This window comes from Chenopodium album, chromosome 6 (genome assembly GCF_948465745.1).
Source record: "Chenopodium album chromosome 6, dcCheAlbu1.1, whole genome shotgun sequence".
NCBI classification, from domain to species: Eukaryota; Viridiplantae; Streptophyta; class Magnoliopsida; order Caryophyllales; family Amaranthaceae; genus Chenopodium; species Chenopodium album.
Window position 1 is genome coordinate 63,694,456 of NC_137839.1, and position 10,685 is coordinate 63,705,140.

General features: G+C 33.9%; 1 protein-coding gene across 1 annotated transcript; it reads right to left on the reverse strand.

Moving 5' to 3' along the window:
• Positions 1-2,737: 2,737 nt before the first annotated feature.
• On the reverse strand, positions 2,738-5,811 carry LOC145635008 (uncharacterized). Its single transcript, XM_081686319.1, has 7 exons — positions 5,671-5,811; positions 4,384-5,189; positions 3,880-4,240; positions 3,676-3,794; positions 3,483-3,549; positions 3,254-3,375; positions 2,738-3,164 (listed from the first exon to the last, which is right to left on the reverse strand). The coding sequence occupies exons 2-7, from the start codon at positions 5,173-5,175 to the stop codon at positions 2,919-2,921; spliced, it is 1,707 nt and encodes a 568-aa protein (XP_081542445.1). The 5' UTR covers positions 5,176-5,189; positions 5,671-5,811; the 3' UTR covers positions 2,738-2,918.
• Between the last annotated feature and the right edge of the window lie 4,874 nt (positions 5,812-10,685).

A 10,685-nucleotide genomic window follows, 5' to 3' on the forward strand; every position in this document is an offset into this window, starting at 1 on the left:
AGAGATGAGAAAACGAGATATAGAGAGTAAGAAATAGGAGGTGAAGGAGAGAAAAAAAAGAGGGGGTGGGGAGGAATATAGGGGCTGAGAGAGAAAGAGGGGGCTAGGAAAGAAAAAGGCTAGAAGAGAGAGAGAGAGAGAGAGAGAGAGAGGAAAAGAAATCGGAGAGAGATAGAGAGAAGGGGGTTGAAAGACAAAAGTGCAAGGAAAGGGAGCAAAGGCAAGACTGAGAGAGAAAAGTGCTATATGAAAGAGGGAAGGTGGGCTAAATGAGGAACATAGAAAAGCAAGGCCATAAGTTAAGAGTAAAGAGCATGTCGGGGGATAGAGTGAGCGAGAGAGAGAAGGGTCAAGAGGAAGAGAGGGTGGCTAAGAGAATGAAAGGTCATCTAAAAGGAGGAAGGAGAAGAGGGACATAGGGACCAAGAAAGAGACAATGAGAGTTTGAGGAAATTTAAAAAAAGGACGGAAGGATAAAATACTTTTTAAAAACTTTCTAAAATACTCAATTATAAGACATAAATGAAAGTTAAAAGGATAGAGAAACAGAGTGACCAAGAAACAGTAAATAGAAATCGACAATTAGATTTGGACAAACTTAAATTCTTTCCATAAATGTAATTCGTTAACAAATGTGGTTTTGTGACAATTTTGAAAATGTTAGCTAATTTGTAGCACTTTTAGAATAAAGTGTTCAACCTTATTGTCATGTAGAAACGTGCTAGATTCACAAGTATGTTAATATAACCATAGTAATAGATAGCTTTTAAGAGAAAATATGGAAGAAGGATGGAGGAAGGAAAAGAGGGTAAGAGAAGGAGGGTGTGGGAGGAGGATAAAGAGGAAAAAAGGGAAGGAGTGGGAGGAGGAGAGAGAAAGAGTGAGGAAAAAAGGGAGGGAGTAGGAGGGGAGAGAGAGAGGGGGTAAAAAAGGAAGGATTGGGACGAGAGAGCGAGGGGGATGAGAAATAGAGTGAGAAAGGTCAGGATAGAGTAAGATAGAGATGATCCAGAAGGAGAGGGAGAGAGAGATAAGGGTCGGAAGACAAAGAAATAGAGCAATTAAGAGAAAGAGAGGCAAGGAGAGAGAGATAGAGTGATAAAGAGAGAGATGAGTCGCTATCAGGAGGAAGAGAGAGAGAGAGAATGACTTACTAAACCGCTCAAACTATACAAGAAGAGTGGATAGGAAGGAGAAAAAATGAACAAGAAGGTGAAAAAAGCAAGGATAAATAGAAAAGAAAAATGACAAAAGCTAGACAAGGAATAAATATAAGAGAGAGGTTATATTATGAAGGAAGGAGAGATTGAAAGAAATTAAAACCAAGTTAGTGACTACCACACAAATAAAATCCCCTAATCATTATGTTAATAACACCCCAAACTACGAAACACGATCATAACCACGAATCTTATATATTTTACCGGGGGGGCACGTGCGTAGTGCGTGTTCCAACGACTATAAACTTAAATATAAAAAGTATAAAGTTATTCCCTCCAGCTGTATTATCTAAAAATCGTACATAAAGTGATTTATAGATAAATAACCAATCAATAAACTTTAATATATACACATATGATATTTCTCATTCATTTTATACATTCCATATCGATTACACACTCTAACTACTAAAATTTCAAACCACTCGAAAATTTTCAACTTAAAAAAGTCTAACAAACAAATATACAATACTTTTGTATATTTTACATTTAATCCATGTTTCATAACTTTATCCTTTATTGTTGCATTTCCTTATAACTACTCCTTATTATCACAATTATGCTAAAACGAAGCTATTCGAAAATTATTTAGGTACTCATCAATAAGAAACTATATTGCATTCTAAAATAATATCTAAACCAATACTCCTTCGTCCCTTAATAGAATGGCTCTTTCTCTTTATTATGTGAGGAATAATTGCTCAAAAGAGGAATTGTATTAAGGGACGGAGGGAGTAATATTTTTTTTAAGAATCTTTAAATTATAGCAAATTCTAGATAACTTCACTTATAACAATTGTTTTTCATACATATTTCCCCATAGACACTTATAAATTCATGTATCCTTGCTATTACAAAACCCGAACACAACCACGAATATCACAACAACCGAACACAACCATGAATTTTACTTATCTTGCCGTCGGGGGCACACACAACCGTGCTCCAACTAACAACTAGTTTATAAAAATATAGGTAAATATGGTCCAGTTAAAAAAATCCTCAAGGAATGAGAATTTCTCGTTACAAGGGCAGTTGGAATGTAAATACAATGTTCCATGTATCTTACTAAAATTTCGAGCTCTCAAAGATCCAAATTATTTCTCTCTATCAGTGCGAAATTTATAATCGTATTTTTTTATAATAATAATAGCACGATTAAAGAAAAATAGAAAAATATGGACAATTAATTTAATTAATAAAAGTTTCAGCCTTTAACAAAAAGTACTACCTACAGATATAGAAAAAAAGATGAAAAACAAAAAAAAACTAGTACTAGAATAGAAATAAAATGCAGAAAACTGCAACAACAAAAATTTATACTAATATATTTTCATAGTTAGCAATCAATGAACAATACAAAGTTTAGTATTAGTATTAGTTCCCACTATACAAAAAAATAGGCTATTTATATGCTGCCAGCAACTAATATATATACTAAATCATGAACAATAGAGCTGAAACTGAATACACCACTAAAACCACAACCCTCTACAGCTTCATTTAGCAGCTTCATGGGGTCAAAACAAAAATAACCATAGCCATAACCGTAAAAAAATCATTTACAAAACTATAAGGGAGAGAGATGGGATAAGAGCCACCTTCTAGGAAGGGTTCCCTTATAAGTTATAACCAACCCTCAAGCCTCAAAGTTGAAAGTTATCTACATTGTTTGTCTATACATATATCTCTAATAATTCAAAGAACCTCTCCTTCTTCCCATTCTTCTAAAAAAGCATCGTCAAAATCATAATTGACACTGTACTCTTCTTTGATATATAAACCCAAGTGTTCCAAGGGTCTCCTAAGATTATTAGTGCCTTTATAGTTCCACATAGTACGAGACGTACGATCCGGACACATCACAACCAAAGAAGTCCCAACCAAAGCCTCAAGATCCCTCATAACTTGAATGTTGTTATCAACATTAACAGATTGTTCGATCTGCATAAGAGTAAAAGGTTGAATTTAATAACAAAATTCTCTAAACCTACAACCATATAACTTCTAAAGGTTATGAAAGTTCAACTCACCTTTCTAATGGCCATTCGGGCTGCTTCCCTCGCTTCTTGTCTTTGCCTTTTGAGTTTAGATTCTTCTCTTGATCGAGCAGCTGATTTGGCAGCTCTTATTTTTGCATCCATGTTAGATGTCTCTGTGACATGAATAGCATGTTTAGTTGCAGTTGAAGGCTTAAGTTAAAACTAAAAGTCAGATTCATGTATTCAACTGCACATAAGATAGTAATGAATGCATACTCACCTTCATGTTGCCGCCTGTGCATTATTTCCTTCTCTTTCTGCCGATTTGTTGTATCAGCTTCAGCACCCTAAACGTTTGAAAAGTACATGAGTAAATTTGCAAATGGAATGTATTTCTGAGCTTGCCAATAACAACAGAAATCAAAAAAAGACTGAACTTTCCAAGTGATTAGAAACTAAGATTTGGCAATTACCGGTTCCAACAATGTGTGATTTTGGGCCTTCGTTATGGTTTCTGCATACCGACTCTTCAATTTTGCAATATGCAGGGCTCTTGATGGAGAGAGCTCAACATCTGATATAGTTTCCAAGCCTATACAACAACAAAATGAGTATAGCTGACAAACTCAATGCAGCCATAATTACATCTAGATATTATTAGGATTTTAAACACTGACCTTTGGCAGTAGCACCGAAAGAGCCACTTGTAGAAGGAGCAGTAGCACCAAAAGAGCCACTTGTAGAAGGAGCAGTAGCACCGAAAGAGCCACTTGTAGAAGGAGCAGTAGCACCGAAAGAGCCACTTGTAGAAGGAGCAGTAGCACCGAAAGAGCCATTTGTAGAAGGAGCAGTAGCACCGAAAGAGCCACTTGTAGAAGGAGCAGTAGCACCAAAAGAGTCACTTGTAGAAGGAGCAGTAGCACCGAAAGAGCCATTTGTAGAAGGAGCACTAGCATAGCCACGTTCTAAATCCATAAAACTCATACTTGCAGAATCTTGGCCAAAGCTACCCTTTTGCAATGTTGAATTATGTTTATCCTGCACATTCAAAACTGTTAAAACCCACCACCAAGATTTTCATCTATATATGAATTTAGTATATACATTAAACAAAGTAACCATTATTATAAGTAAGTTCCAACAAATTCTTCAGACCACAGAAGATAATGAAAGTAGCTCACCTTCACAGCAGTAAATTTATCACAAGGAATCATTTTCCGTGCTGCAACGTCACAATTGAACTTTGATGAAGACAAAGGACAGGCACTCTTATGCAGATGAGTTTGCCTTATATCTCTGTGCTCCCCGTGCAATTTTATTTTTACAGGTTCCCAAAGACGATCAAACACCCTGATGAGAGAACTCGCACGCTGATGAATATAATGGCCAGGAGGATTGTATAACATTGCATTAGAAAACGTCAGCCTCACATCAGCCTCAAACTCTTCAGCATGATCATATCTATGCTGCAGCAATTTCTGTTTAATGGTCCCAAGATCCATTGGCTTTTTGATGATGTCAAAGTAGTCGTCAATATTCCACATAACAGGATCTACAGGGACTTCAAACGGGGCACTCAGAGGATTCTGCATCAGCTTTTTAAGAACAGCCTGACAAAGTATCGTCGTAGACCGGTCCAACTTCAACCTCTTTGATACAGGACATTTGATCACTTCCTCTGATCTTCGTTTCAATCCAAGAGTAGAGTTAACCTTTGTCCGATTGAAAGTTTCCGACGATTTCTTAAACCCACAGTCCACTTTAGGCCCTTGTTTTGACAATGGACATACTCCAAGCTCACGGAAGTTATTTCCCAACATGTAATTTTCGACACCAGTACCGACTTCACTCGCATTATCAACAATCCGCGGCTTCTTCAAGCCGTTCGTAGGCTTCTTAACAAGAACTTTTAATCGCTGTTTCCTGCTCGTCATATCAGGTTCAGCAACACCTGAGAACACTTTGACCACCATGATTGATGGTCCGTCTGAAAACAACGGAAAACATCAATTTAGATTCATATACTCATACAAAATTCTTCTCACAAATTACAAATTGCAGAAATTGAACAACCAAAATAACTCAAAAATTGACATAAAAATTTCCCCGCCTAAAAAAAACGGCGTTAAATTCAAAGTTCAATCCAACATTAAAGGGTTGTGCAATACATTAGCAACCAAATTTGATATCTCGAAAAATACTTTTTTTTTTTTTTTTTTTTTTTTTACGGAAAATTAAAAAAAATAACATAATTTTAGGGATATTTGATTCAATAATCAAATTACTTTCATGATTTCCTTTTTTAGTAAAATAATCGCTGGTTATGATATTATAATCTTAGAATTTAGAAACAAAAGTTGAGATTTTGGAACCCTAAACTTAACGCACTGACAATTGAACTAGATAAGATCACAGATAAACCCTAGATTGGGAAAGTGATATGATGAAAACAAAAACAAACAACTTACATCAAAAGCTGCTTCAATGGGAGACAAATATCAGAAAGTGAACTGCGCTTCAATGGAGAACTTGACTGCGCTTCAATGGAGACAGTGGAAAACTGAGAGAGAAGCTGGGTTAGAGCCCTAACAAAAGGCCATGAAGTCCTGAACCGCCTTAGTTTTTATTTTTTTATTTTATTATTTTTTTTAATAAAGGTAAGAAAAAAAAAAGGTTTTTCTTTTTTTTTTTTTTAAATAATGGTAAGAAAAAAAATAGGACACTAGGAGACCCTACTCACGAGGGGAACTCCTAATCCTAAATTGCTAACCGCCTTAGTTAGATTGGTCAGATTTTTTTTACTACGTATTTTTTACTACGAGTACGTGCTTTTTTTTTTCAAGCAATTAGATACGAAGTAAATTTTTAAATATAAATCTTCTGTTCCTGAATTTTTGGCCCATTGAAATAATTTTTGACCGTAATATAGTGTTAATCTACAAGAAATATTATAGTCATATGGGAACTCGTTGGATTCATAGGTATTTTTTATTAATATCTATTTTTTATAATTTTTACACGTATGAAAATGAAAATAAAATTGTAATAAGGTGCGTTTTAGAGACCGCAAAAAGTCAAACGGGGCAAAAGATTAGGGACGGAGGGAGTAACACACTACACCCTCCTCCCCAAGTAACTACTAAAAAAAAAATATCCGAAGTACTCATATAAAAGCCTTAAAAAATATTACTCCTAGGGTTGTTAATGAACCGAGTTTGTTCAAGCTCAGCTCGGTCAAAGCTCGGCTCAAGATTAAACAAGACGATGCACGATCATGCTAAGCTTGCAAGGAGCTCGAATTAGTTTTTTTTAAATAAATATTATATATTTATTTACATTTAAATAAAGTTAAAAAAAATACAATAACAACAGTCCACTACTATAATTAGGTAGTTTGGGTAAGTTACGTAACATGATTATGCATTTTACGGGCCCAAATGAGCCTAATTTCAAAATTGAGCTTATAACTAGCTTGATTTTGAACTCAAGCCAATAACGAGCTCAAGCCGAGCTCCACTTTTAAGCACTCGAGCTCGAGCCGAGCTCAATTTCCAAGGTTTGATGAGGCACGAGCTCGAGCCAAGCCTACCAGTATTTATGCTCGACTCGGCTCATTAACAACTCTAATTACTACTACATTTTCTCTCTCCTCAAATTTTATACTTCGTAATTGAAATAATTTTTGACCGTAATATAGTGTTAATCTACAAGAAATATTATAGTCATATGGGAACTCGTTGGATTCATAGGTATTTTTTATTAATATCTATTTTTTATAATTTTTACACGTATGAAAATGAAAATAAAATTGTAATAAGGTGCGTTTTAGAGACCGCAAAAAGTCAAACGGGGCAAAAGATTAGGGACGGAGGGAGTAACACACTACACCCTCCTCCCCAAGTAACTACTAAAAAAAAATATCCGAAGTACTCATATAAAAGCCTTAAAAAATATTACTCCTAGGGTTGTTAATGAACCGAGTTTGTTCAAGCTCGGCTCAAGATTAAACAAGACGATGCACGATCATGCTAAGCTTGCAAGGAGCTCGAATTAGTTTTTTTTAAATAAATATTATATATTTATTTACATTTAAATAAAGTTAAAAAAAATACAATAACAATAGTCCACTACTATAATTAGGTAGTTTGGGTAAGTTACGTAACATGATTATGCATTTTACGGGCCCAAATGAGCCTAATTTCAAAATTGAGCTTATAACTAGCTTGATTTTGAACTCAAGCCAATAACGAGCTCAAGCCGAGCTCCACTTTTAAGCACTCGAGCTCGAGCCGAGCTCAATTTCCAAGGTTTGATGAGGCACGAGCTCGAGCCAAGCCTACCAGTATTTATGCTCGACTCGGCTCATTAACAACTCTAATTACAACTACATTTTCTCTCTCCTCAAATTTTATACTTCGTACCTTTTAGTTATACCAAATATATTACAGTAAAAGACGATGTGATGCCGGTATGATATGTACATTTTTTAAGTATAAGATTTTCACTTTTACTGATTTCTATTTATAGTTTATTATTATTATTATTATTATTATTATTATTATTATTATTATTATTATTATTATTATTATTATTATTATTATTTATAAACAAAATATATGTACATTTGAATAGTTAACAAATATTTCCTTGAATGCTTCTCAAAAAATGTGTAAATTTTTTTGGCAAATTTGTCAGAAAAAACCTTTTAAAAACAACATTTTGCAAAAAAAAAAAAACTTTTAAAAGCCTTTTGGTTAAAAAAAACCACCACGTTTAGTTTTTTTTTTTTTTTGCGAGAGAAAACCTATTTAGTATTTACTTAATTACCCTCTAATTTACTTAATTAATCTCTTTATTTCCTCCTATTTCTTCTAATCTATTAAGTATTACTAAAACAAAACATGCTGACATCATTAAAGGACACTTGTCAATTTCTTATGAAAATTTTTCCCGCCAAAAGTATTTTTGACATCATCATTTTTTTCTCTATTTTTTTTTCTCTTAAGTTCTAAAACTAAACAATTACAATATTTCTTTCAAAATTAATAAATAAGATTATGATTACACTTTTTTGAATCCTTCACCAAAAAAATGACACTTTGAATGAAGAATATTGACAACTATTTTAAACAAATAAAATCTATTTAAACCATGCAACGTATGGGATTAATCTAGTTAAGCTCTAATCCACTAACTTACTAAATAATAATATTTAATTAATCAGCTTGTCTTGTGTGATGTCGGCCACACCGTGTGACCACTTAAAGTAACCCCTATAACATTGATTAAGTAACCCCTGTAATACCAATCAAGTAACCCCTATAACACTGATCGAGTAACTCTATAACAGTGATGAAGAAACCCCTTTAACACTGATCAAGTAACCCCCATTACACTAGCAAAGTAACCCCTATAGTGGCTAGCCACACGGTGTGGCCAACCACATATAAGACTTTGTGTGAATTTATATATAAAACAAACCACCATTCCCAACCACCGCCTCCCCTTCCTCCTCTCTTGGTAGCAACCCCCTCCCCCCCACCGGACCTGCCACTCAAATCCCCAACCTTCGGCGACCTACCTCCACTACCGTCCAACCCTGTTTTTCCCCTTTATCCCCGTCGGCGACCACCACCTTTTCATTTTGAAAAATAAGCCTTAGAAAATCAATTTGGGGGTTTTTAATTTTATGCTTCTTGCTTGCAATTGATACTTGTTTTTGCTTTGATTATGTCTATATGTGATGCTAAAGTGATTTAAAAGCAAATTGCATTTGATTTGGACTTGATTTGAGCATGTTTGAGTAAACTAGATCCAAAAGTTTGAAAGGAGGTGGTGGTCGCCGACGGGGATAAGGGAGGGAGGGTCGGCCGGCGGTGGAGGTAGGTCGCCAGAGATGAGTGGATTCGGGCATCGGGTTCAGTGGGGGTGGGGGTTGCTGCCAAGGGAGGGGGAAGGGGAAGGGTGATTGGTTGGTGGTTGGGTGGTGGTTTATTTATATATATAAATTAAATATAATTATTAAAGTAATTTGATGGATTAGAGGTTAGTTAGAAGAAATGGGAGGAAGTTAGAGATTAATTAAGTACATTAGAGGTTAATTAAGTTAATAGGTTTTCTCTCGCTAAAATAATGGACGTGGTGATTTTTTTAAACAAAAAAGCTTTTAAAAGGTTTTTTTTTCGCAAAATGGTGAATTTTAAAAGTTTTTTTTCTTTTTTTTTTTGACGAAAAATGAGTATATGTTAATTTGAAATAATGTTATAACGTAATTGAATTATTTTTTTTTTATTATTATTTTTCTATATTGACATATATTTTTTCAAACAAAGTCTATTAATTCAACAAATAATAACGCAAATCAATAAAAAATGTCTAACAACAAAAATATAATAATTTGAATATAGTAGGTTGTATTAACAATATTGAACATTTACATATACAAAATGAACGAACATTTGCATATATACAAAAATGAACATTTTTATGTGATTTGAAAGTGAAAAATATAAGAGGACATCATTATGAAGGAAAAAGGGGGTGCAGCCGCGCAGGTAGTGCTACCTATACAAGGGTGTTGGTAAAAACTAGTATGGGTTAGATCTTCTAATAATAAATGGTGTGGGTCTTTTATACGATTGTGCAATCATGGGACAGTGTGGGTCTTATCAGGGTTTAAAGTAAACCTATTTTACTAAGCACTGGTACTAGTTTTCCTTTATTTTTCTATTTTGCAAATGTTATTTTCACACACCAAAGCTTGTATAAATTGTTTGTAAGGATGTTTTAATTATTATTTTTTTAATTTTGAAAACGGCTAAAATTACATTAATTAATCGAGTTTACAACAAATGAAAGAAAAGTTGAGTAACATAAGTTACTATTATGCAACATCAACTAAGGCCATTAACGACATTTTTACCTTGAAGCTATTATACAACAAGTGAACACAAATAAGACTTACTAACTAACCAATTTACATTTAAACATGTGATGGGACTATTGATAGAATGGGGAAGTTAATGATGATGCTTCGTGGTGCAAAGTCTTTTCGAACATACAAATAAAAGTCGATGAATATTGCTGAAATGACGAAGTTAGCCAAAATCCATAAGACTTATGCTAAGTGACGAAACCATTTTCCACTGATTAAAATATATAAAATCCTCTTGATATTTGTGTTGATATCAATCACATTTCCTTGTGATCTGACAAAGTTATTCAAAAAAAAAAAAAAAATCCTAGGTATTGTACATGTATAATTGTATATATATCCCCTACTCTATGGGATAATAAACACTTCTCTATTCTTTATTTTACAATCGTGATCAGTTATCATTATTTATTTATTTATTTTTATGTTAGGTTTAACTATACTAAATCTACATACAAAAATACTAGTGTACTTTTTTTTTTACTTTTAATTTTTATCCTCTAATTAGTTATTACTTCTTTCGTCCGTAGTTTATTTATTTTTTTGCCA